The following is a 25247-nucleotide window of genomic DNA, read 5'->3' on the forward strand; positions in this document are numbered from 1 at the left end:
ATGAGTCACAAATCGATGGAAAAATGTTCAGAGAAACAGACTAACAGTGCTTAGAAATGAAACCTTTATGGATTACCCAGTGGTCACTCTGACTGTGGTTGTTCTTGAACTACAGGTGTTAACAGGTGCAGGGTTTGACCAGCTGTGTGTCATCGACCTGAGGCTGGGTGGGCTAAACCATCATGTATATAAGGCATTGTCCACATAGAGTTTCACCCAAAAAACAATCTTTTTCTTGTTCGTTTTGAAATAAATCTCCTTAAACACGGCATAGTTTCAAGAAATATCTGCGTACACCATAGACTGTAAAAAGAATGGACGTAGCACCCGTGACGTCACCCATTGGTTTGGGGGAGTCTGTTTTGTGCCGCTACTACGGGGGTTTGAACCGCGCCATGTTGGATTTGACTTGCCATATTTGGAGCGGTGCGGCCGTTAGCCGGCTGAGAGCCCGCCCACTGGCCTCGTAGCAGCGGTCGCCGGACCTGTCACTCAACGTTTCCGCGCCCTGATTGGCCAGAACTTTAAACCTAATAATAGTAAAACGGTAGAGTTTAAAAAAAATTCACCCCCCTCAGAGTGTGTGCGGGGGTAGAAACTATCGGTTGAGACCAAAAAAATAAAATGTACCAGGCTGTAAATATGTTTTTTTAAGCTGTAAAATCGGCTATTTTAACATGGGGCTCGATTGGAGTTGCTCCCTTCTGCAGCCAGCCCCCAGCGACAGCCGAGGGGATTGCAGCTTTTTGAACGCGGAAGTGAGCTTCACTTCTCAGACCGACAACTGCCCCCTTGGCGTACACACGGATCCGCTGAAAAGGACTCAAAACGCTGTCATACATACTCGAGGCCTGTGTGGACTGTGTGTGGCGCTGTAATGCTGCCACACATAAACACAAAAAACAGAGAAGAAGGAGGAAAGTTTTGCGCCCTATTCAAACTCCAAAAATTATAAGTCGATGAAATGTTGCCTGGGAGTCGTGTCAGTGCAAATATGATGATCGGTGATGATTTAACGGGCGCAATTCAGCCGCAGTGTCTGAGGGACTGACAGTAGTCAGCTGTTGTTGTTATGTTACGTCCATAGACTGTAACATCCAGCGGTTTGTCTGAGGTTACAGGTTAGCCTGGTGGGGGGTATGACATCATCGTTTCACAAAGATCTGTTTTGGGCATCGACGCGAAAACACTAGGGTGTATTTTTCAGATTTCCCCACTCTGGGACCCATTTCCAAAAAATACCATCTTCACCCCACTGAAAACGAAGAATCCCCCTGGACAAAACGCTGAAATGATAAAAAAAAAAAAAACGTATGCAGGATTCATTAAATCCGTATTCGTGTGGACGGGGTCTAGGTTTCCAAGGTGCCATAAATGGCTCAGCAGCAGGGGGTCATTATAGGTCCAAAACAACAGTCATCACGTGTTCCTCCATTTTCCTCACTTCATTTTTATTTAAACAGATTACATCTTTAATCTGTTCTCTTCAGGCACTGGCATCAATAATACCATCCTTGGATTAAACACAGTGTGAAATGGGAATCAAACGGCTGTAAAAACCAGTGGACTGCGACGTAACTGCAGTGTAGTGGGTGTCCTCGAACTGTCAGGCTGTTGAGCAAGCTGCATGTCATGTCTCTGAGGTTGTCATTGGTCATTCTAGGAACGATGTGAAATTGGAAACCTGATTGTCAGGCACAGATGTGAACGGCACATGAATCATCATCACCGTGCAGTTTTACGAGTTGTGCATAAGGAGCTTTTTTTTAAATGGTGTGTGGCGGCTGGACACGTTATGCTTTTGAAGACTGGACATCGATGGCATGTTGTAGTGTAGAAGATACAGGGGTTAAAGGGATACTTCACCCAAAATTGATAATTCACCAATTTTCTACTCACTGTCATGCCAAGGAAGCGTTTGGAGAACTTTCGGAGTCATCAAAATGCTTTTCCAGTGGATTTTCATATAATGGCGGCGGATAGAGCTCACTTTTGAATCGTCCAAAACTCACACTATGAAACATCCAAATATCTCCATACTGCCTCCAAAAAAATTAATTTGATCTCTGTTTTTAGCATTGTTGTAGCAGTAGCTCCCAGTGGCTCTGTTGATGTTTGTGCGCATGTGCAAGATTTGCTGAGAGATGTTCGTTCGTCGTTGTAAACCATTGGTTATATGATGTATCTTGCGCATCCACTGGGAGCTATGCTACAGAGATCAAATTAATTGTTTCATGTGGCGGCTTCAGGACACTTGGGTCAGTACGGACGTGTGGAGGTATTTGGATGTTTCATAGTGTGTGTTTTGGACGATTCAAAAGTGAGCGCTGTCCGCCGCCATTATATGAAAATCCATTGCCAGCCGGACCCCCCCCCTGGAACTCCAAAAGCGTTTTGATGACTCCGAAAGTTCTCCGAACCCTTCTTTGGCATGACAGTGAGTAGAAAGTTGGTGAATTATCAATTTTAGGTGAAGTATACCTTTAACTCTGCACCTGGTCCCCGTTGGCTGGTTTTGTCATTCAAGTACCAACCGACTGATTATTTCCCATGTGAGGAAATAATCAGTCTTTTGTCTGTTGTTGTTTACTCTGTAGCAGTGTTTCCTGTCTCTGTGATGATGTAAATACTGTAGATCAAGAGCAAAGGAGTGTGTGGCATGTGAACATTGAAAAGGGCACGTACAGTTGTTTGTGTGCGAGTGTGTGAGTGTGTGATGAATGGAGAGTACTCGGATACAGTCAGATTTTGCTTGAAGTTTAATTCCAAAATGGAAAAATGGAAGAAGATAAATGAGTCTCTAGTTTTTTTTTCTCCTCTTCTTTCCCTTATTCTTCAATCTTTCACGCCACTGGGACATTATCCATGCGTAGCTCGTAACATAATAAAGTGACACGCTGTTGCGCTGGTGCAGATTGCATTATTAATCCCCCCCAAAAATCCTGAATACACTGAGTTTATCTGAGGCAAAGCACTACCACTGACCCAGTGTGAATGGTGGGGGGCTGGGGTACAGCTGAACAAAAGGGTGGGGGGTCACCTGTATGTAAATTTACAGTTGTGGTCAAAGGGGATACAGGCATTGTGAGTGACTGGGCAGCATACAGTTACAGTTTGGGTTGAAAAAAAGTAACAAAAGGGTCATTTGCATATCACAGATGAGATGACCCCCCAGGGATCAGGAAAGACCCCCAGATTTAATCAATTAGCCGGGTAAGGACTTTGCAAGGCCAGGCTGAGGTTACTTGCGGATCGCTTTGCACATTTCTGCAGTTTTATAGCCTTGTTTTCGCAAGTCATTGTGTTTGGGATAAACAGAACTGAAATTCAGTTTTTGGGTTGTTTTTTTTTGATTCACTTCGTATCTGGAGCCAAGTTTCGATTCCCAATCATAATGTTGAAATCCCATTAATGCTGCTACTATTTTTAAGAGATGGATAAATATTTTTCCGTGCATCTATGGAGCATATAATGAACTGCTGTAGGCAATGTTTTCTGGTTCCTCATACTGTTTTGTAATAGTAAATGTTCCCTGCATCTGGTTATCAGCTGGTTTTCTGAGGTGAAGGCAGGTTAATTCTGTTTCCCACTTGTGAAGTAAATCAATTGCCTGAATGAACTTTTTACAAATGCGTGTTATTTGCCAGATTACACACACACACACACACAAAAAGATCAATAATTATTATTAATTTTGGTCAAACTGTAAAAATGTTTTGACTTATAATAATGACTTTTAGGAGGAGTGTTTGTTTTCCATATGCACTGGGAAATGGCCTCATGGAAGAGAGGGGGGGGGGGGTTAGTTTCCTTACCTTCATCATATGACCAGCTTCAAACTATTGTGTGTCAGCCTGGGAATAAAGGCGACCCTGTTACAGAGGTATGCCACCGAGACAAAATGTACTCCTGTCCCTTTCTGTTAAGATTTTGCCCTGTCCTCAAGATATAGGTCAGACTTCCCCATGGCCTGCTTTCCCCCCTGTGTCGACTGCTGGCCGGGGCAGAGCGGCAGACGGACGTGACACATGGTGTTGCAGTACCAGCCACCTTTTTTCACCTGCCAGCACGGAGCTTCACTTGGAGAGTATTATGTACCAACACTTCACACTGTGCACAGACACAGTTTAAGCTCAGTGCAACTCTGTGCATTCAGGTTATAGCCTACTTTTCTTTTCAAATAGGTAAAACATATAATCCCCTCCTCCCCTAACTCCCCCTAAACACTCAGCTTTAAACTTATAAGTGCAAAAATGCATCACTTTGCAGCTGCACTGATTAGACTTCCTGCCGATCTGATCGGCTATATCGCATTGGCCGATATTTTGGATTTTATTTGCATTTTCGCATCCGATCAATGACATCATTGTCGTGTTGAAACTTTTTGCAGATGCTCCAGTTACATAGATTGCAGATGGCTTGTGTTTTATCTGTCTCATTTACTCTGAAGAAGTTCCAAGGTTAACCACACCACAAAGACATAAAAAAACACACATTTAAACCAATGAGATGTTTTGTTTTGCTTTAAACAAGCAAACAAAGCCCTCTATAAGTCGATGATGCATCTTGGTCAGTTTGGGGCATGGCAAAAATTGTCAAAATATGCTTAAGAATACTTTTGTTGATACTCAGTAGACAAACAAGTTACCGATCGTGATCAGTTCTCGGTTAGCTATCAATTTATTTAAACTTACTAATCGGTGATCGGCCCTAGAAATCCTGATCGTGTAAAGCCTAGCACTGATAGCCCTCTGCAATTTTAATTGATTTTATTTATTTGGTATCAATGGCATTGGTACTGCAACAGTTAAAACAGAGGAGCCCCAATCCCTCCTTTTGCTTTTATGCTAAAATCTTTGCATTTGTATCTGTGTCTGTTTGGATATACTTAGAAAACGCTGTCATGTTTTTTCACATTACGCAGTTCCATAATTATCTGAGCTTGTGGAAAACGTTGTGTATTGTAATGAGCCTCAAGTTGGAAATTTGAACTTGGCTCTTTATAACACTGTATGAAATCCAGAAGAATAAAAGAAATAGGAATCAGTATGCTGCGGCTGGACCAGGTTTTTCAAGTCACATAGTTAAAATTTTAGGCACAATTGTGACCACTCTCCTGATGAGATGGCAAACAGGCCGGTCTGAACAGCCTCTCTTTGGCAAGGGTTTTGCACTATTTTCTTTTTTACCTTGACATTATAGGAGGAAACAATAAATTACTGTGGAGTGGCTGATTGTTGCAGTTGGATGTCGCTAAGAGGTCAGTCAGTTAAAGTGTCACACCAATGCCAAACTGGAGTTTTGTACCACTCCACGGACTACAAAGTGCCCATGTGAGTGTGTGTGTGTGTGTGTGTGTGTGTGTGTGTGTGTGTGTGTGTGTGTGAGTGTGTGTGTGTGTTGGGCACCACGTCAACCCCAGGAAGCTGGTGCCAGCTGGCTCGTTTGGCGACGTGTTGGGTTGAGAGAGACGGATACTATACAGGAATCTGGGACATGACTAAGCCAGAGTCTTTTAAAACTGCAAGTCTTGGCAGTGTCTGTGATACCAAAAGTTTTGCCTGATTGGTCCTGTGGGATTTGACGGTGTTATGACAACCAGTGGACGAAAGAGGGGGGGAAAAAAGAGGTGTGTAAAATCCTAATCTGGCTATGGGTTTGTCAGGGGGCCATTTGTATCTGGCAGAGCCGCTGTTAAGGCTAAAGTATATAGGAGGCGCGCTGTGCGAGGTGAATACTGACGGCTAATTAGCTGTTTAAGACTCGGTTAAACTAGTTCATACAGTACGACGTGTTGTCTGACGGCTGGAGAGAGTGTTTATAGCGCTTGTGAACTGCTTCGCTCTGAGTGTGAAAGACTTGCTGGAGGTGCAGCGATTATTAGATGATATGGTGGTAATGGGGAACATTTTAAAGGCAGGGTTGGGGATCTTATTCTGTGGCATTTTTTAATGAATTGAAAGAATTGAAATCCTCTCCACACCCCGACTGCAACCAAGTAATTGAATGCTTTTTCACAAAAAGGAAAAAAGTCAGTCGCCTGTGGAACGAATAAGCCTGTGAAAACACCATCCAATGCATGCATCTTGTACGAGCCGCGACTGGCGCGACGTCAGTAAATCAGCGGGTTGACCTGGGTCTGACATTCCCACTGCAAACCGATCGGAGCCCAGCCAATTAAAATGTGCGTCAATTGCAGAGTCGTTTGACACGGGTCGATGCGGGTCGGTGGCCCTTTCCCACTGCTGTCAGAAGCCGATTGTTAGCGGGTTTAAACATGTTTTTCATCCAGTGGGAAAGGGGTAATACAGTCTCCTATAGCTGTTGGACTCTTCTCGCATCTGGCGTGCCATGCAGAGCTTTCTCAGAGGCAGTGGTCTCTCAGAGTTGGACTCTGCTCAGTCAGTCCAGTGTCGTTTAAATGCATGATAATTAATGGGCTATAGTGTGTGTGTGTGTGTGTGTGTGTGTGTCCATCCATATAGAGCAGTCTCTGTCCTTCCTGAGCGTATAACTCATGACCAGCCAGATCAACCAGTGGCCTCATCGCGCCTATCAGTGAAAAGAAACTAGGCAGCGTGCTTTTTGGAAGTGCTGCCAACCACCATCTATTCAGCTGAGCATAAAACAAATCAAATCATACACACCGGTCTTGTGTTTAGATAATATAACAGGCTTTCTTTTGTCAGCATCTGTTGCTTTACAGTGAGATTTATTATTAGAAAAAAAAAAAAAACTGCTTTGCTGATGTTAAAATTTGTAGCTGTCCAGTTTATAGTTTCTTGCTTGTTTAGTGTGGTCTTATAAATAAATCACCATTAGAGTCTACAGTATGTAACTCACTAAAACTAACAAATGCACATTCCCTCACACATGAAGTATTCGACTGGCTTCTAAATGTGTGAAACCTGTTTCGTTTCTGTTGATGACTCACTAGCAGTCTTCTCCTTACCTTCCCTGTGTGAACTGTGAAGAGCTGATAATAAGACAACCCAGAATGATTCATAATGAAAAACATCATTAATGGTTGTTGCGTCTAAGTGCAGTCCAGGTTTTGCAGAGAAAACCTTGACTTTGCTTGATTTGAGTTTGAATTGGTTGGTTGCAGAAATTATTCTGTTGAGAGAAGGTGTTTCACGCATGTCCAGAGGAAAAGATGCAAAGAGAAAGGGGAGTGAGGCCATAAATAGTCTTGCATAAATTAAGAGCAGAGGTGGGAAGTGAATAATGTAAAAATTGGAGTGGAGATGATGGATGATCATATTGGAAAGTAGAACGATAAAGGCCAAGGGAAGCAATAGACATGATAGTAATAAACGGTGGATGAAATGATGTGAGAAATTAGAAGACAGTAGGAAACACGAGGGGGGCAATGGAGGGTGAAATTAAAAAGACACATTGATAAGAGATCATGCAGAGAGCAGAACAGATGACGATATAAAGAAACACTGCAGCCCAGTATGATTTGGAAAAACAACCCTTCACATTGTCTTCATACTGTAGCTGTTTTTTCTTTTTCAAGCTATTCACAATCTCACATGATGGTTCAATTCTCACAGGAATCTCTCTAAAGGGAAGGGTCCATCTGACCCCTGCGCTATTTTACCGTTGGCTTGCAAATGACAGAAATCCGGGCGTTTGACGTAGGAATGCAAATGTGAAAATATGTAGGAAGAGTCAGGGTGGAGGAGGATGGGGTGTTGTTTCGAGGTAAAGGGAAGAAGGAGGGATGAGACGAGGGGCCGGTCCAATCTGCAGCAGACACTGGGGCCGTCCACCTACTCAACCTCCGTATGGTATAAAATGAAGCATGCACAGCTTGTTTAGCCTGTGTGTGTTATCTGAGCAGAGGAAAGAGGAGTCTTTTTTATTTTTTATTTTTTGTGGTCGTTGATTGAACTCTGTTGTAAGTACATGGATTTTACTATAAGTGGTTTTTACTTTGGAGCAAAAATGGTCATGTTTTTCCAATTTAATTTATGCTTAGTGAGTGTTTTCTTGTGAGTTTCACAGCTGTTGTGCAACTTAGGAGAAAAGTGCCAAGATTTCTTTGAATCATGTTGAGAGCGTTAATAACTTGTGGTCGGTTTGTCTGACTCGGTCATGACTAAGACAGATAAAGTTAGGAAGTTAGGACATTTGTGTGTGTGTGTGTGTGTTGTAAAGTCTGAGGTTTTCTCCCAACTGGAGCTGGTCTGCAGCTCTGACAACACGTTTTTGTTATCTGTGCGTTTCAGACGTGGTGCGACCCTGATACAACTCTGACTGAACTCGCGCCTCCACATCCTCTGCAGCAACCATGACGGCCATCAACGCACCTCGGGACAAGTAAGAGAAACACTTTTTTTTCCATTTAAAGTTCCTGTCCAGCGGTGTAGTGGACTAGACAAAGGACCTATTGTGTCAATATGATGTCAGATTTTTTTTGTTTCATCATGTGCAAAATGAGTTTTTGGATGAGACCCAGGGAACCAGTTGTTTTAAATTGTTTGTTGATAATAAATTAAATGACTTCACTGTTGTGCTTCCTTCATGTGAACTGTCTTGTCTCTGTCCCAGTTACAATGCAGTGTGGCTTATTTTCTTCATCCTCGGTTTGGGAACGCTCCTACCGTGGAACTTCTTCATGACGGCAACCATGGTGAGTTGAGCATGAGCAACCTCTGCAAGTTAGAGAATAGTTGCAGCCCAGTTGGTGGCCTTGTGGTTGGGGGCACTAGTTAATTAAAAGGTTGGGGTCCAAATAGAGGAAGGTCACTTTAGTTGTTTGTTTTTACTTTCCCTCTAAAACCACCTGGTTTCACTCAGGGTGGTTTGACCTCCAGCCAGGTGGATTTCCATGGTTGTGGTAAAAGCCTCCCTAATCTCCCCCGCCATTCTTTTGCATACTTAAAGGGTTAACTTCTTAAAATGTGGAATTTTATGTTTAATTTAATCCTGGGGGAGTTAATTTGAACGCACCTTTAGGGAGGGATTTTTGTGAAGGCTCAACTAGCCTACAGCGTTTATTTGTTTTGATAAGGAGATGTTGGCAGGCCACTTATGAAAATAGCTATATCATCATGGTTGTTTGCTTCCAACAAAGTCCTGAGTGCCAGCCTGAAAAGTGTCGCCTCTACATTTGTGGGCTGAGATTTTGGCTTTTTTGGGGGTTTTTTAAAAGAAAAATATGTTATATTTTTAATTCATGCATTATTTAACTTTTTTTTTTTTTAATATACACTAAGTTTGCAGTTTATTAAAAGACACCTGGTTGAAACTTAATGCAATCCAAAGCAGCAGCCCTGCAGTAACTCCTGCCTTCATCAGGGTTCAGCTGTCATTAGTCCTTTATATTAGTCCATGCTCACCTTTTTTTGGGGCTTTTGAAGAAACTATAGTTGGTAAATGGTTTATTCTCCAGAGATGCTGCAGAAAAAATTCAGTTCAGGATCGTTAAACGAACTACGTCACTCATACGTCTGCACAATATTCACATGACGCAAACTTGTGACTCCGATACTCATTAAATTATCATTCACTGCAACTGCTGCAATGCGTTGCGAGAGCTGATAACCATACATGTGTTCCCCCTCCTCCTCCTCCTCCTCCTCGTCTTCAGTACTTCACCAGCAGGCTGAAGGACGCGCCCACTGACCTTAATCAGACGGCTAATGGGACTTTGGAGGGAGATACCCGCAACGTGCTGGAGTCAAAGTTCAACAACGTGATGACGCTGTGCGCCATGGTGCCTCTGCTCATCTTCACTTGCCTCAACTCCTTCCTACATCAGAGGTATCCGCCCCGCCCTGCTGCATTCTGACACGTTCACGCCAAAGGAAACCGTGTACATTTATATAACTCTGCAGTCTGGTGTGTAACATTTGCACATTCCTCCACCTACAGTACAGGAAGCGATGAGCTAAGACCTCAGGGCCCAGATATACCACGCTGCAATATCACTGGCTTCTGTTCCACTCCTTTGTTTTCCTGCTCTTTCTGCCCACTGCCCTGTTTATCTGTTGGTCGCTGCCACCCCCTCCTCCTCTATAGGCAACATGATCCTGTTATGTGGATGTATGGCGGTATGCTGCCTCCAGTGTGTTTGCTTTAATTAGAGTCGGATTTAGAGAGATCTGGGTTGGACCCCGACCACGGCCGACTCTTCTCCTGCACAAACATACCCAGGAATGCTATTTATGTTTCTATTACACCCCAACTTCTGCTTTTACCCCTCCCTTGCATCTCCTGCCCTTTCTCCCCTTCCTCTACATCTACTCACTTTTCCTTTTTTTTTTTTTTTTGACCTTTTTTGTCATGAACAGAAAACTTTGCCCTGGTGAGCTGGCACAACTTCTCTATTTATTATGACTTGAACTTCTCCAAAATCCTGTTTCCAAACCTTTGACATCTGTTCAACAATGAAACATAACCCACTTGTCCTTATTGCCCCACCTTATTTCATGTAATTAAGAAACTTAAACTTTACTTTCTATTTTCAACACTTTTTTATATATATGTGATAATTTTAAGTTTTGTTTCTGATGTTTCCCTCCTCCTGTGTTTGTCTCAGGATTCCTCAGAAGCTCAGGATCTCTGGCAGCTTGACGGTCATCCTCATAGTTTTCCTCCTGACAGCTGTGTTAGTCAAGGTGGACATGGAACCACTGCCTTTCTTCACCATCACTATGATCAAAATCATCTGCATCAACTGTGAGTTCATGAATAAACACTCAAAATAATACTTAAGATAAGATAAGCCTTTATTATCATTGCACAAGGTACAACGAAAACAAAAAGGGTATTTTATCAAACTATATCACAGCAGAGACGCAACAACCTGCACTGATCTACTGCAAAGAAATATGATCCGACTGAATTTCCATTTTCTTCATCATTCATAAGTGAATTTCTTGATTTCCTGTTGGGATGTTGGGAGTTATTTTATTTTGTTTTGCCCTGATCAATCAATATCAAATTGTGTGTCCATCCCTCAGACGTCATTTTCAATTGACATTAAAGCTGTATTTGCTCTGATTGGTCAGTTTATTGCAGGTAAATAGTGGTAGAATTAAATATCTCTCTTCATCTCACCTCAAGGCGTTAACACAAATCACAGCCTCAGAGACGACAGTAAAGTTTAACCAAAACCTCTAAAAAAAAAAAAACCCACAACAATTAAAACATGCAGCTTTTATAGAGAGGCTGTTGCGTTACCTAAAGGAATTTACTTTTACCTCATTTCCTAGTTGAACCCATGCAAATGATTGTTTCCATGTGTCTTGTCCCTCTTTGATCAAAATCATCTGCATCCACTGTGTTTGGGGAAATCCCTCTCATATGGATGCACACACATGCGGTCGTACCACGCTGAGCTTCAGAACACAACTCTGTAATCTCACTGGGTTTGTTTATTTGCAATGACTCCGTCAGCAGCAGGGATAAGCTCACCCCCCCCGCTCGCCCCCGTTGGGCCGCCCCTGACCCCCAGTTCCTCATGAGGAACAGCCCATCGTGTTTGCTTTAGAGGGGAGGATGTTGCGGCCTTGAAGCTTTGGTATTGACATTCCTCTTAGTGGACGAATGCTGCTGGAGTGTCTGAATTTAATTAAACTCCTCCAACTTTCTCAATAAGAAGTTGCAATCCACTGGTTTGATGCCAATTTGTGGTAAAATGCCTGTGTAACTTGAGATAAGGAAAATTACAATTATATAACGGTTATATAAAACATTTATTTTCCTCCATGGTGTTTTCAGAAAGGGTGTCGCTTCCCCCTGTTTCAGACGGCGGTTAACTTTTATTGGGCCTCTTTCTTTGATGCCGTGGGACATTAAAATGTGTTTGTGTTTTTTTTCTGTTTCATGGTTACGGTTTAAAAAAGTGAAATTTTTTTCAACATCCTCGTCTTGTTTTCTCTGTCCCTGCCCAGCGTTCGGAGCGATTCTTCAGGGCAGCCTGTTCGGGTTGGCGGGGATGCTGCCCGCCTCCTACACCACTCCCATCATGAGTGGACAGGGTCTCGCCGGCACATTCGCCGCTTTCTCCATGATCTGCGCCCTGGCCTGTATGTCCCACACACACAAAGCATCACATCAGTACACCTCTTCTAACACTTGTATTGCATGTACTTGGACTTTTTATTTGTAACGCACTTTACATTTTTAACAAAAAAAAGATACAGGCTACAGGAAATGGTTGTAAAACAGAATTTAGCAATCAAAGAGAAACTTAAAAACTGTTGTTATCAAACAAAAACAAGAAACAACTAGAAAAAGCATTTCCAAGAAGGAAAATCCGTGTGAATGCTGAAAGCAGCTGAACACCATTGTTGAAACAATGCTGAATGAGCTGAAGAAACTGTTGAAACAATCTGATGCTAAAGCTGAAACATAGAGCTTGTAGGCTGAGAGATGAATGCCTTTTTAAAAGTGCGAAAAGCAGTAGAAATGTTAAATAGGTAGAAGAAGATGTTGAAATCCTGCATGTTTAAGTGTAACAGTTGAAGAGTTGAAATCTGCAGCTAACCTGGCAGTAAGGAAAACTGATAAACCAGCGCCAACATGGCTGAAGCATGGCTGGAAATTACTTGAATTGTTGAAGATTAGTTATGATTGAAAAGTTGAAATCTACTCAAATATATTTAAAACTGACAGCTTAAAAACATTGCTGAACCATTACTAATATAGATAAAGCAATATCTGAAGGGTAAAAGTAGAATGTGTAAGCAGGAGGCTGAATGACGTAACATGGTGGGAAAATACTTGAATTTTTAAGGTAATTAAACAATAAATGGTGTACACTAAATAGCTTTCAGCATTCACACTAATTACACATTAAAAGATTTAAAGATGTTTTTTAAAAGATACGTTTGAGACCCTTTTAAAAACCATCAGTCGTCTGTGGAGCCCTCCGATGTTCTGCGAGGGAGTTTCCCCATTCAAGTACTTGTGTCTACCATGGTGTTATTTCTAGAAATATGAATTCTTGCCTTTGGAGCCACTCACGAACTCCAAAGTGACCGCGAGATTAACTCAGCTGTGGCTAATGTGTTTATTTCCAACGTTTAAATGGATCCTTGAAACACTTTTACACAAATATTTCACAAAATATTAAATGTCTGCAGTGATGAATTTGGTTGCAGCAGTGACAGGCCAGCCAAAACAAACGTTAAGTGGTTAACGATAAGAGTTGCTGGCCGCTCTTTGGATCTGGCTCTCAGGCAGAAATTATAAAGAAAACAGATTTATTTTGGCACTTGACATTTTCCCTGCCAGATTCGGTCGTCTCCCTCCCTCTGAGCTGTTACAGCAGGCTGCACTGATAATGACACATCTCTGCTCCTCTGCCCATGTGGCTGTGCTAACATTAACGATGGATGAGGATGCTGTGAGAGTGCTGCTTCATTCTTATAGTGTTAAAATGATGAGAGCTGGGGTTTTTTGGCATGTTGCTGTCATGGAGCTGATATAGAAACATTAATTCACACTGACGTAATCACACTGTGGCTGTAGTTTCAGTATTGATGAGCAGAGTTCCCTGGAGACCATGTAGGTGCATGTTGAGTAACTGGTAGTTCAGTCTCAGATTGAAACTGAAAAAACTCAAAATGATACAATCCAATAACTGGAATTTCATGAACTAATAGGAACTTGGCAAGATATTTCAACAGAAAAACTAAGATCAGTGCTTAGGATGACTAATGTGTCCGTCCTGTGTTTGTCTGCAGCTGGATCGGCCCTGCAGGACAGTGCTTTTGGTTACTTCATCACAGCATGTGTTGTTATTCTCCTGGCCATAATGGCCTACCTCGCTCTGCCCAGGATGGTGAGACCACATACTCTCTTAAATGTGCACTGAGATGAAATACTCTTTTTTTTTTTATCCGGAGGTGATATGTTAAACATCCACTTTGAAATTTGTTCCCGTTTTGCTCTCATTAACTTTTTGGGCAGCACTTTGTAAAACTTGAAATAAGACCCGAGTGTCTCCACAGTCTGCTGGGAGATAGGAAACACATCCGATGGAGGGAATTAGCAGCATCTCAAAGAACATGCTGTCTGTATCTTTGCTCTGCTGGCGCTCTGGGCTTGGCTCATTATCGCTATCGTTGTCTCTGTCAACAGGAGTTCTTCCAGTACCACATGGAGAGTAATGGATCCAGGCCTTCTGGCGACGAGGAGAACAAGATGGACTTACTCAAAAAAGGTACATACAGTATGTTCACAGCTCTGCTCAGATGTCCAGGCTCTAGTTTACAAAAAAAGGGGGAAAAAAGAGTAAATATTGAAGTTCAAGCTGTGGAGAGAAGATATTTGATTTAAAGGGATAGTTCAACGTTTTGGCAAATAGGCCCATTGCCATAATCCCTATAGTTTTAGGAGTAGGTTCATTACCTTTAATTGTCAGTGCAAGCTATTTTTAGAACGGTGGAGCAGAGCCGTGAGCTGCTCAAAGCTACGCTACAGAGGCTAATGGGATTTCTTGGTTTCCCTCATCAAACTCATCAAATACACAATCCAACAACTCCAAAACGCTATGGTGGACAAGTTGTGACCTGCACTTTCACCACACTATGAGATAATAACAGAACGTTACGAGACAGAGTTGTTTTAGAGGTAAATTCATGCAAAACCACTGATGCGCGTTCCTGTCAAGGGCAGTTTTTCGGCAAGCAGTCTCTGCATTTACCTCGAAAACAACTCTGTCTCGTAACGTTCCATTATTATCTCATAGCGTGGTGAATGTGCAGGTCACAACTTGTCCACCAGAGCGTTTTGGAGTTGTTGGATTGTGTATTTGATATTTGAGTTTGATGAGGGAAACCAAGACATCTCATTAGCCTCTGTAGCGTAGGTCTGAGCAGCTCACGGCTCTTCTCCGCCGTTCTAAAAATAGCTTGCACTGACAAATAAAGGTAATGAACCTACTGCTAAAACTATAGGGATTATGGCAATAATGGGCTAATTTGCCAAAATGTTGAAATATCCCTTTAAACCAGCAAAAAAAAAAAAAACACATGTTCTCATATCATTAAAGCTGTAAAGTTGATAAAATGGGAGTCAAACACAAATCATCTAGAGCTTCAGTATAAATTGTGTAACCTGCCGAACGCTTCATCAGTCTGAATCTGCAGCTCACACTTCCACTCGGTAGCTCATGTTCCTCCTACCAATATTCGAGTGAACCCATTTTGAGTAAAGTCATATTGGATGATCACGTGTCCCCCCCCCCCCCAGAGCCTGCATTTCCAAGATAATGCTAGCGTTTGATTGACTGAGAGGGCGGGACCTATCTGGGTGCTCACATCATATATATGTTTACTGCCAGTGAAAAAGGGAGAGCAGATCGGTGTGCTGTCAGTCAACCGTGACGGCACACTCCAACATTTTCCCTGTTAAAAGGGTTTTCTTGGGAGTTTTTTCCTCAGTCTTTGTGAGGGTCTAAGGGCAGAAGATGTTGTTATGATGCTGTGCAAAGCCCTTTGAGACAAACTGTTTGTAAAAACGGGCTATACAAATAAAATGGCCTTGCCTTGCCATCAGTCAAGAGGAGTTGTATAATGTAGTGAAGTAACCAGCAGCAGCTACTGTCTGCTACTAAAATGACTTAAAATTATTCAATTGCATCAATGTTGCAGTATTTTACTGTCGGAAAAAAAGAAAATAGAGTTTTATTTTCATCTTTGCTCTTTAAGAGAAACTATGCAAGATGTTCACCTTAATTAAACAGCTCTGGAGTAACTGTGATGGTTAAATGACTTGTTATGGGAGATTGGAGGCTCTCTGCCTTCCACCTAGAGTCTCTCGGCCAAAAACCAACCTTGCAAGATCATCACTTCTAACCCAGTGTCTCTGGTCTTGTCTCGCGAGAAACATGGACTGCTCGGTAATCTGTAATCTTTTATTAACGTTACCCACCTCGGTAGACATCGCTTCATGGATTGCCATCTCACTGGCTTCTTAGAAAACAAATGCACATGGTCAGAGGGGAGGGAGGAGGGTTAGTGGTGAGTTTTTATGACAGTGAAAATATGCACTCCGAAACTGTAGGGGAGGTCCGTGGAGTGAAAAAGCGACCCAAACAGTGAAAAGCTACTGGACTTTAACAAGTAGTTCTCTGAAGTTTATCTGTTCTTTTAATCTTTGGCCTGTTTCTGTGAATAGTTTTATTTCTAATGTAAATACAGATGATTCATTCAGCCGACAGCATGGAGGAGTCCTCTTGTTTCAGTGGGGTTGTTGTTGTTGTGAAACCTTTTGTTACATCTCTATGAACAAGATAATTTTGACTAATCTAAGAACCAGATGTTTTCTCACATGTGCCGTACAGTACCTGCAAAACCAGGAGAGTTTCATGCTCCAGTTGCAGGGTTTTCCTGCAGAAACCATCTTTGCAGAAAATAAACATGATATGTGGAGGGGAAAAAACATTACAGTCTCTGTGGAAACCAAACCCACCAAATGTTTTTGGTTTGGTTTGTGTGTTGGCGACAGTGTGACCGACCAGTGTTACCAGTCAGTTAACGTCCAGTGTGGGAGACTGTAATGGGAACCCTACCACACTTATATAAGAATGGAAATCTCATTCAAAAACAGCCATTTAAAGAGGAACTATGCAGGATTTGTAGCTCAACTATGCTACATTTTTACCTTAATTAAACAGCTTTGGAGTGATTGTGATGGTTTAAAGCAGAAGTAAGCGATCCGGTCGTTTTGGCTAACTTCCTGTCAGCAGATGGAGTTAGCAGTCCCCGCCCTCGTCCCTACGTCACCACATTCACGCGCATCCCTTGGCTGCACACACAGAGAGGACCGCCCCTTTATGCCGTTCTCTCTCCTCATTGGATAAAGGTTGTAGGATACAAGGAAAGTTTTCTACTCGGCTTACAGCAGAGCAGAGTGACTGACAGACCCGTGTTTCAGACCAAACACTCTACATAAGTGATTGCTGTCGGAAGATATAACTATTTAAGACTTATATTAACACAAACATTACGCTTACTTCTGCTTTAATAAATGGCATAACTTGTTATGAGGTCACTTATTGTATCTCTCGGCTGAAAACCAACCTTGCAAGATCAGGGCCGCTGCCCCGGTGTCCCAGCTCTCGTCTCTGCAGCACCACGACACAAATGTGCCCTGTAACCAGTGTCTCTTGTTTATGACATATTAAACTACACAAATATACACGTTATAACATCGTATATGATTATACAACGTTGTGTAGCGCTCTATTGATTGATTTCTCTCCGGCTTCATTGCAAACAAATGCACATGGCTGAGAGGAGGGTTAGCAAAACAGCGGAAAAGCAACTTGACTTACATAGTTCCTCTTTAAACTTGGGAATGAACAGTCTGAACTCCATGTATCACCTGACCAACATAATGACAAAGAGCTGTTTGTTTGATTGTCTGTTTGTTTCTCAGAGGGTGCAACAGAGAAGCGACCGGTGGTGAGTCTAGAGGACGAGGCCAAACCCAGCGTGTCTGTGGTAAACATCTTTAAACAGGTGAAAACACGACTTCTACTCGCAACCTGTGTGTGTTGTGTGTGTGTGTGCACATATATTGATAATCTTCCTCCGGTGCTCTCTCCAGATCTGGGTGACGGCTCTGTCCGTGTGCTTCATCTTCACCGTCACCATCGGCACGTTCCCGGCCGTGACCGTGGATGTCAGGTCCACGGTAGCAAACGGAGGCGCCTGGGGTGAGTCTCCGTTTCTTCCCCCTCTTACCCAGGGGGCAAAATCCCAGTTTTTTTAAAAACGGACACGGAGCGTTGTAAAAGGTTTGACACCAGAAATGATATCTAGGAACTTCAAGGATTAAAACCTGGGTGGACAACCCGGTCAACTAGCTGCTGGAAAGCTACAGGGGGCCAAAACCCCTTTCTGGGGTCATTTTGCTGGCGAAATGATGTAAATGCAAATATTTAGGTACTACAATGGCATAAATAGTCATACAACTATAAAATTTGGCAGAGAGTATCTTGACACATAGGGGGAGGCATGAAAAAAACATTCTGGGGTTTGTTGCAACTCAATTTTAAGATATCACCCTCAACATCCCAAAAAAGACCAAAAAAAGTACTGTTCGCCTGACAAATTCTCATGAAAATTATTATTTTTCAGCACTTTATGGAGAATATCTATGCTTAACATGTATATAGAAAAATTCTTTAATTCATAAGCTTCCATTTGAGTCCAAGATAGCCTTTCTACTAGCTACTGGAAAGCTACAGGCTGGCTCCAAACAATGCAACACCTATTGTGAAAAACTACATGTTAACTGGCCTGATCAGAAACCATTCTATTTCTGGTCTCCCCAAAGTGAACAGATAGATAGAGAAGACCATTGGCCACAGCAAGTGGGGCTTTTGAGATAGAAAGGCTATCTTGGACTCAAATGGAAGCTTATGAATTAAGGAATTTTTCTATATACATGTTAAGCATAGATATTCTCCATAAAGTGCTGAAAAATAATAATTTTCATGAGAATTTGTCAGGCGAACAGTACTTTTTTTGGTCTTTTTTGGGATGTTGAGGGTGATATCTTAAAATTGAGTTGCAACAAACCCCAGAATGTTTTTTTCATGCCTCCCCCTATGTGTCAAGATACTCTCTGCCAAATTTTATAGTTGTATGACTATTTATGCCATTGTAGTACCTAAATATTTGCATTTACATCATTTCGCCAGCAAAATGACCCCAGAAAGGGGTTTTGGCCCCCTGTAGCTTTCCAGCAGCTAGTTGACCGGGTTGTCCACCCAGGTTTTAATCCTTGAAGTTCCTAGATATCATTTCTGGTGTCAAACCTTTTACAACGCTCCGTGTCCGTTTTTTTGCTTTGCCCCCTGGGTATCTGAGCCTGTAGCTTTGATAAGAGACGACCGCCAAGCTCCTGGCTCTTTTTCAAACAGTTAACACCAAATTAATTAGTGAATAGACCTTGATTTTTTTTTTCCTAATGAGAAGATTGTAGCTGCCGGGGGAAATTATAAATGCTAACCTCGGATAACAAAACTGACCCTTGTGGTTGTGATGATTAAAAATAGACTCCTGCTTCTACTTCTACTACTGTGTATCATTAAAAAGTGAAAACTGTGTCTCCTATGGACAGAGGTGAAATGTGCTCTAGAGCTACGGCCAAGGCCAACACCGGCCTGCCAGAGGCTCCAATCCAGCCCACAGGATAAATTTGTCAAATGTGAAACTTATATACTGTAGTAGAGAGAAGAGGCATGATATTGTTGAAATTGCTCACATCTGTCTCAAGAAATTTCAAGTGGTTAATTCAATGTAAATATCTTAATAATGCACTTCTTTGCACTAAAACAAAAGGAAAGGGTTTGATTTCTAGTTATTTAACAGTTATAGTGTTATTTATTTCATCGGTCTGGCCCACTTGAGATCAAATTCCATGGTATTTGGCCAATGAACTAAACTGAGAATGACACAGCTGCTCAAGAGGCTGTAGACGAGGTTTTATGAATGAGTACGAGTGCAGTTTGTTAATAAACTGAATGAGTTTTAATTCGATAACACTTTATTTTAAGGGGTCCTTGTTCCTGTGTATCTACCTAATTAATTACAGTGTAATTACCTATGTAACCGTATGTAATAACATGTACTTACATTGTAAATACATAGTGTATTTTGGTGTACTTACAGGTCCTTGTTACACTTGTAATAAGAAATGCCAAAGTGGCCTCTCTCTTTGCACAAGCATTTCTTATTACAAGTGTAACAAGGACCTGTAAGTACACCAAAATACACTATGTATTTACAATGTAAGTACATGTTATTACATACGGTTACATAGGTAATTACACTGTAATTAATTAGGTAGATACACAGGAACAAGGACCCCTTAAAATAAAGTGTTACCTTTAATTCTTTCATACAGTCAGTCTCCTGAGGGGAGAACTGAAAGTTGTCTTTAACGATGAAACCACTGTCTTCCTGTTCCCTCACAAAGACGCCGTTGTCAGTTTGGATTCACACGACCTGCTGTCATGCACAAAAAAAAAAGAAAAAGAAACAGAGTAACAACATCAAACCCTCACAGAGTTGTATGTGAAGTTTCTCAGGATGTTTTGATAGAGTCAGTCCTCTTGACTCTGGGTCGCAACCGGCGCTCTCAGCAACAGCTGTGAATCCAAACCGACGGAAAGCTGCAGAACCTTTTGGTTTTTTTTCTTAATCTAACACATCTGCACTCTTGCTATTATTATTTTTTATTACTGTTGCTACAACCATGTTCGTTCTGCTCCTATTTACAGGTGATTACTTCATCCCCGTGTCGTGTTTCCTCCTCTTCAACCTGATGGACTGGGCTGGCAGGAGTCTGACGGGCGTCTGTATGTGGGTCAGTTCAACACAAATCACGTGTTTTACCCAACGTGCTGCATCTTTCTTAGGTTACCTGTGCAGCAGCGCATCATGACTAACACCTAAAAAAGCCTGGATTAAACCCGGCTTTACGTGATTGGCTCCTTGATCAGACTTCATGAAACCTGCCCTGGTGTGCAGACGTTGGATTATGAAGATGAGACTCGAGGTTTTTAGCTTCCAACTAACTGTCAGCATCCGAAACCGACAATGCAACTAGAGCATATTTCAAAACGTATCACTGTGTGTGTGTGATGATGACAGCGTGACAGTAACGAGCGCCTCAACCTGAGCGCCTCCTGCAGCTCGATAAACAAATCAGAGCAGCGACGGCACTTGTTGATAAACACTGTTTGCCTTTTTATAGGGTTCATTTAAAATATTTAGTGTGCTCTGCTGTTGTCTGGCGGGAGTTTGGCGTTCTGGACAACGGGCCCACTTGTTGACACAAAGGTTTTGGCTGCTTAAAGTGTTTATACATTAATAGATCTCTGAGTCATTAGTGGAGCGGTGGAAAAACGTCGGTCACTCAGAGGTAAGAGCTGTGAGAGTCCAGTTTTGTTGCCTCGATCAAAGATTTGTTTTGGAGAGAAGCCTGTGTGTGTGTGTCGTTGTACAAGGGAAGCGGTTTTGGGCGTTGCATAAAATTGGCGGTGGGGTGATTTTGAAAGTTTGGACTTGATTTTACACGCACATGTGGATGAACGATGACAGCTCAAGAGGGTTTTGAACTGAAGCGCTCCATTTTCAGTCTGTTTTACACAGATAGTCTGGGTTGTTTGTTTGATGTGGGGATGTGGGAGGCAGTTATCATCAGTAATCCCTTTATTACTTGCACTAGATTCAGAGCGGGGCTCTGCTAGTGATGTGCTGCTGCGGTAGAAGGCGACCAGACATAAAAAAAATGTGTTTTATCCACAGAAAACAGTCAATATCAGTTTAAGTGTTGAAGCTTCATTTTGAATAGTGAGGTTTTCTCATGTAGAAGACAAGAGGTTGTTCTTTTCATACCTTGACATGTTTCAACACCTTTTGTCTCATGCATTAGAAAATTAGCTATTGCAATTTGTAGACATAAAGAACTCCATCGAGCCATTTATTTTGAATATTTCCATCATCTTGTTTGGCCTCAGTGTGACTCCTCCAGATACAAATGTCAGCTTCTTGTGTTAACCTCCTTTTTAGATTTACATTCACATTATGTTATTACATAAGTACAAGAAAAAGGCAGTTCTCCTTGTGCACCGTACACAGCAATCATAGTTTTCCCTCTTTATGTTTCCGGACGCCGGAAAAACTGGAGCTCGACTCAAACTTTGTCCGTGAACCAACAGATTAACGAACAGGTCTAATTTCCTGCGATCCAGAGGAAATAGTCAAATTGAATCAAGCGAGTGGAGTTAGTTAACATGGTCTGACCTGCGCTGAGCTGAAAATCGCTGCCTCTTGGTATTAGTGCAGATCACAGTCAGCTGCTCCAGGACCATGTGAGTTTATTTATCATCATCATCAGACACTGATCAGCGTCCCGACGGTTTCCGCTCAGGTGCTTTGAGACTCTCCAGGTCCGTCGGTCTGTCCTGTCTTCTGCTCCCGTCCTCACACGTTGAACAGGAAGTTGTTGTTCTCACTGAATAAGAGATAAGTTTGTTACTGAACTTTGAACATTACCTTTACTTCCTCTTGTTGATGGCATACATTCAAATATTTGAGATGGAAATGGACGGATGTTTCCTTTATTGTAATAATAATGATAATAATAATAATACATTTTATTTTAAAGCACTTTTCAAGGAACTCAAACAACACTGTACAAGGAACAATAAGAAAAAGCAACACAGGAGATATGTAAGAGACAACAAAAAACATTAAAACTATTAAGCATTAAAATAGACAATATTAAACATTAGAAATAAACTTGAAAAAGTGCAATAGAATAGATTATTTTCCTTTTGTGTGCACCTCGTGTTTCCAGACGAAGCTGAAACAGTGTGATAGTTTCTCTTGGAAAATAACTTGAACAATGAATCAATTATTTTATGGTTTTTGTTTTTTTTATGATCATAAACTAAACAATTCATCCCCTGTTGTAGCTGTAATGACATCATGCTGTAACCACTCAGCAAACATCCCACCACTCTGACCCCTGGCTGCGTCGTCTACAGATCTCCTCTCTCTCTGTTGTTGGCGTGTTGTTGTTGTTGTTATTAACTTAAAGCTGTGTGTTTTGTGTGTTTCTGTCCTCAGCCCGGTAAAGACAGCATCTGGCTGCCCGTGCTGGTGATCCTGCGAGTCGTCTTCATCCCTCTCTTCATGCTGTGTAACGTTCAGCCCCGTCACTACCTCCCCGTGTGGTTCGAACACGACGCCTGGTACATCATCTTCATGATCTTCTTCTCCTTCTCCAACGGATACTTGGCCAGTCTCTGCATGTGCTTTGGACCCAAGTAAGGGCTTCACACACTCACACACACACACATACACTCAGACACACACACACACATACATGCACTGTTGGGAACACAAAGACCTACTTTTGTTGGATTTGACAGATGAGTCAGTGGAAAACACCGAAGTCCCAAACCGAAACCACTGGCGGCTGTGGTGCTTTGTGAATACTAGAATGATGAGGCAGGTTTTGACGAGGAGCTGGGAGGAAACTCTTGGGAAGTCGCCTGGAGAAGTTTAGTTTAACCTAGTTTGAATAAAAGGACTGGAAACAAAAGGGGAAAAAAACTAGCCAGGCTGTCATTAAAAGCTAAAAAAAAAACATACACAATAAGGATGAAACGTGTTGATGACTGAGCTCTAAGGCCCCGTCCAGACGAAGCCGTTTTTTTCGAATCCGGATAAATACTTTATCGGATTGGCCTCGCGTCCACACGGATGCGGCGTTTTCAGGGGGTGAAAACGGTATTTTTTGAAAACGGGTCCCAGAGTGGGAAAATTTGAAAACGCCGCCCCAGCGTTTCCATCTGGACGGCCAATACGGACTTTTTCTGAAACGATGATGTCATGCCCCCCGCCGCTCTACCTGTAACCTGAGACACACACACACACACACACACACACACCGCTGCAGCAGCTGCTGCACACTGACAGTCTATGCACGTAACAACAACGGCCGACTAACGTCGCGTCGCTCAGACGCTGCGGCTGAATCACGGCTGTTTAATCATCACTGATCATCATATTTACTCTGACACGACTCCCTGTCAACATTTAATCCCATGTTTGAGTTTGAATACAGCGGGGAACTTCTTCTTCTATTGAATTACAGCAGGGACTTCCCGTCTTCTTCATCTGTTTTAAGTGTTTATGTGTGGCAGGCAGCGCTGCAGCGACACACACACTCCTGCAGTATGTAGGTACTACAGCGTTTTGGGTCGTTTTCACTGGATCAGTGTGGACGCAGATATTTTTGAAAACGATGCCGTGTTTACGGAGATTTTTTTCAAAACGATTAAGAAAAAGATCGGATTCAGTGAAGCCGCGTTTTCGTGTGGATGGGGCCTAAGTGAAGCTGACTGGCTGCAGGCTGCAGGTTGTGTTGGTGTCAGACTGCACTCAGCATCAGCGTAGAGCGGTCAGGTCTCCTTGTCCTGTAACCTTTGAACCTAAAAGATACAGAGATGTGCTGTTTGTATGAAGAACTGTTTAAAACTAGAAAAACCTACAGTGGATTTACATAATTTATGACATTTCTTAAGATGGAAAGAATTACCTCTGCCATAACTACAACAAGGTGTGTTTCTGAAAAGATAATAATAATCATAACTTTATTTATATAGCACCTCGACAAAACACAATTACAAGGTGCTTCACACGTAAATTAAGTAATAAATTAAGAAAATAAAATACAATAAAATGAATTTGAAATAATACCAGTACAATTACAAAAGGCCATACGATAAAAGTGAGTTTTAAGAAGAGATTTAAAAGCGGACACTGAGTTTTCCTGCCTGAGAGATGGGAAAACATCTGAGTTTTATGACCTTTTCCCATTTTTTTCCTTTTTTACCCCTTTTTTTTGTAAAGTTTTTTAGTATCATAAAGTTGCAGCCCAGCGTCCTGTTCTGGAGAGTTCAGCTCTTATTTTGTATTTTATAGATTTAATCTCTTATATTGTGGTGGAAGGACCAATCATTCATCTCTGTGTGATTTAACTGTAATTGGATTCGGATGAAAATGGATGAAAATGGATGAATGGATGAACGGTGAATTGTTACGTTAATGAACACGTGAACCATGAAGAATCATTAAATAAAAGAGAATAATATTTTTTTTTAAAGATGCAGAGATGTTGTGCACAGTACAGTAAATGTGTTTAGTTGTGAACCCCTCCTTCTGATGAATTTTGTCCCTCTGTTGTCTCCGTACAGGAAGGTGCCACCTCACGAGGCAGAGACGGCGGGCGCCATCATGGCGTTCTTCCTGTCGCTCGGCTTGGCACTGGGCGCCGCCACCTCGTTTGCTTTCCGGGCCATGGTCTAGAGACAGAGAACGGCGAGTAGAGTCCGCAGTAGAAGAAGAAGAAGAAGTAGAGTAGATGCCCCTCCTCGTCGAAACCCCTTTTTTAAAAACTGGACAAAGCCACGCCTCCTCTGCAACCACCTCCGACTGAGAGGAGGCAGCACAGACGACGAGAAGACCAGAGACCCTCGGTCCTCCACAGCAGATATTTGTCTCATCCAGTCGTCGTGGCGACAATATAAGCTGAATTATGTTACTGAATATATATCTATATATATATATCTATATTTTTTTTTATTTCCTCTCCTCCCGTTCCTGGGAGACGTTTTTAAACCTGATGCCACCGATCAAAGAGGATCAACGTCGGCTTCTCTGACACAAATTCATTCAAGTTCAGACTCGTCA

At 42.1% G+C, this 25247-nt stretch overlaps 1 protein-coding gene across 3 annotated transcripts in view; it reads left to right on the plus strand.

Moving 5' to 3' along the window:
* The window catches only part of LOC310998607 (equilibrative nucleoside transporter 1-like), a 43483-nt gene extending 18549 nt beyond the window's left edge, over positions 1–24934 (plus strand). For 2 of the 3 annotated variants that reach the window (XM_083988742.1, XM_083988740.1), the window contains exons 2-13: positions 8238–8328; positions 8560–8641; positions 9602–9774; positions 10553–10692; positions 11910–12044; positions 13707–13804; positions 14104–14185; positions 17407–17489; positions 17578–17686; positions 20261–20346; positions 22617–22816; positions 24752–24934. In XM_083988742.1, the coding sequence (XP_083844868.1) occupies positions 8300–8328; positions 8560–8641; positions 9602–9774; positions 10553–10692; positions 11910–12044; positions 13707–13804; positions 14104–14185; positions 17407–17489; positions 17578–17686; positions 20261–20346; positions 22617–22816; positions 24752–24863 (1329 nt within the window). In that variant the 5' untranslated portion in view covers positions 8238–8299 and the 3' untranslated portion in view covers positions 24864–24934. Of the gene's footprint in view, positions 1–7853; positions 7907–8237; positions 8329–8559; positions 8642–9601; positions 9775–10552; positions 10693–11909; positions 12045–13706; positions 13805–14103; positions 14186–17406; positions 17490–17577; positions 17687–20260; positions 20347–22616; positions 22817–24751 lie in introns of those variants that run through there. The other variant, XM_083988741.1, reaches the window with a different exon arrangement.
* Positions 24935–25247: the final 313 nt, after the last annotated feature.

The sequence above is a fragment of the Trachurus trachurus genome (genome assembly GCF_905171665.1).
Source record: "Trachurus trachurus genome assembly, chromosome: 15".
NCBI classification, from domain to species: Eukaryota; Metazoa; Chordata; class Actinopteri; order Carangiformes; family Carangidae; genus Trachurus; species Trachurus trachurus.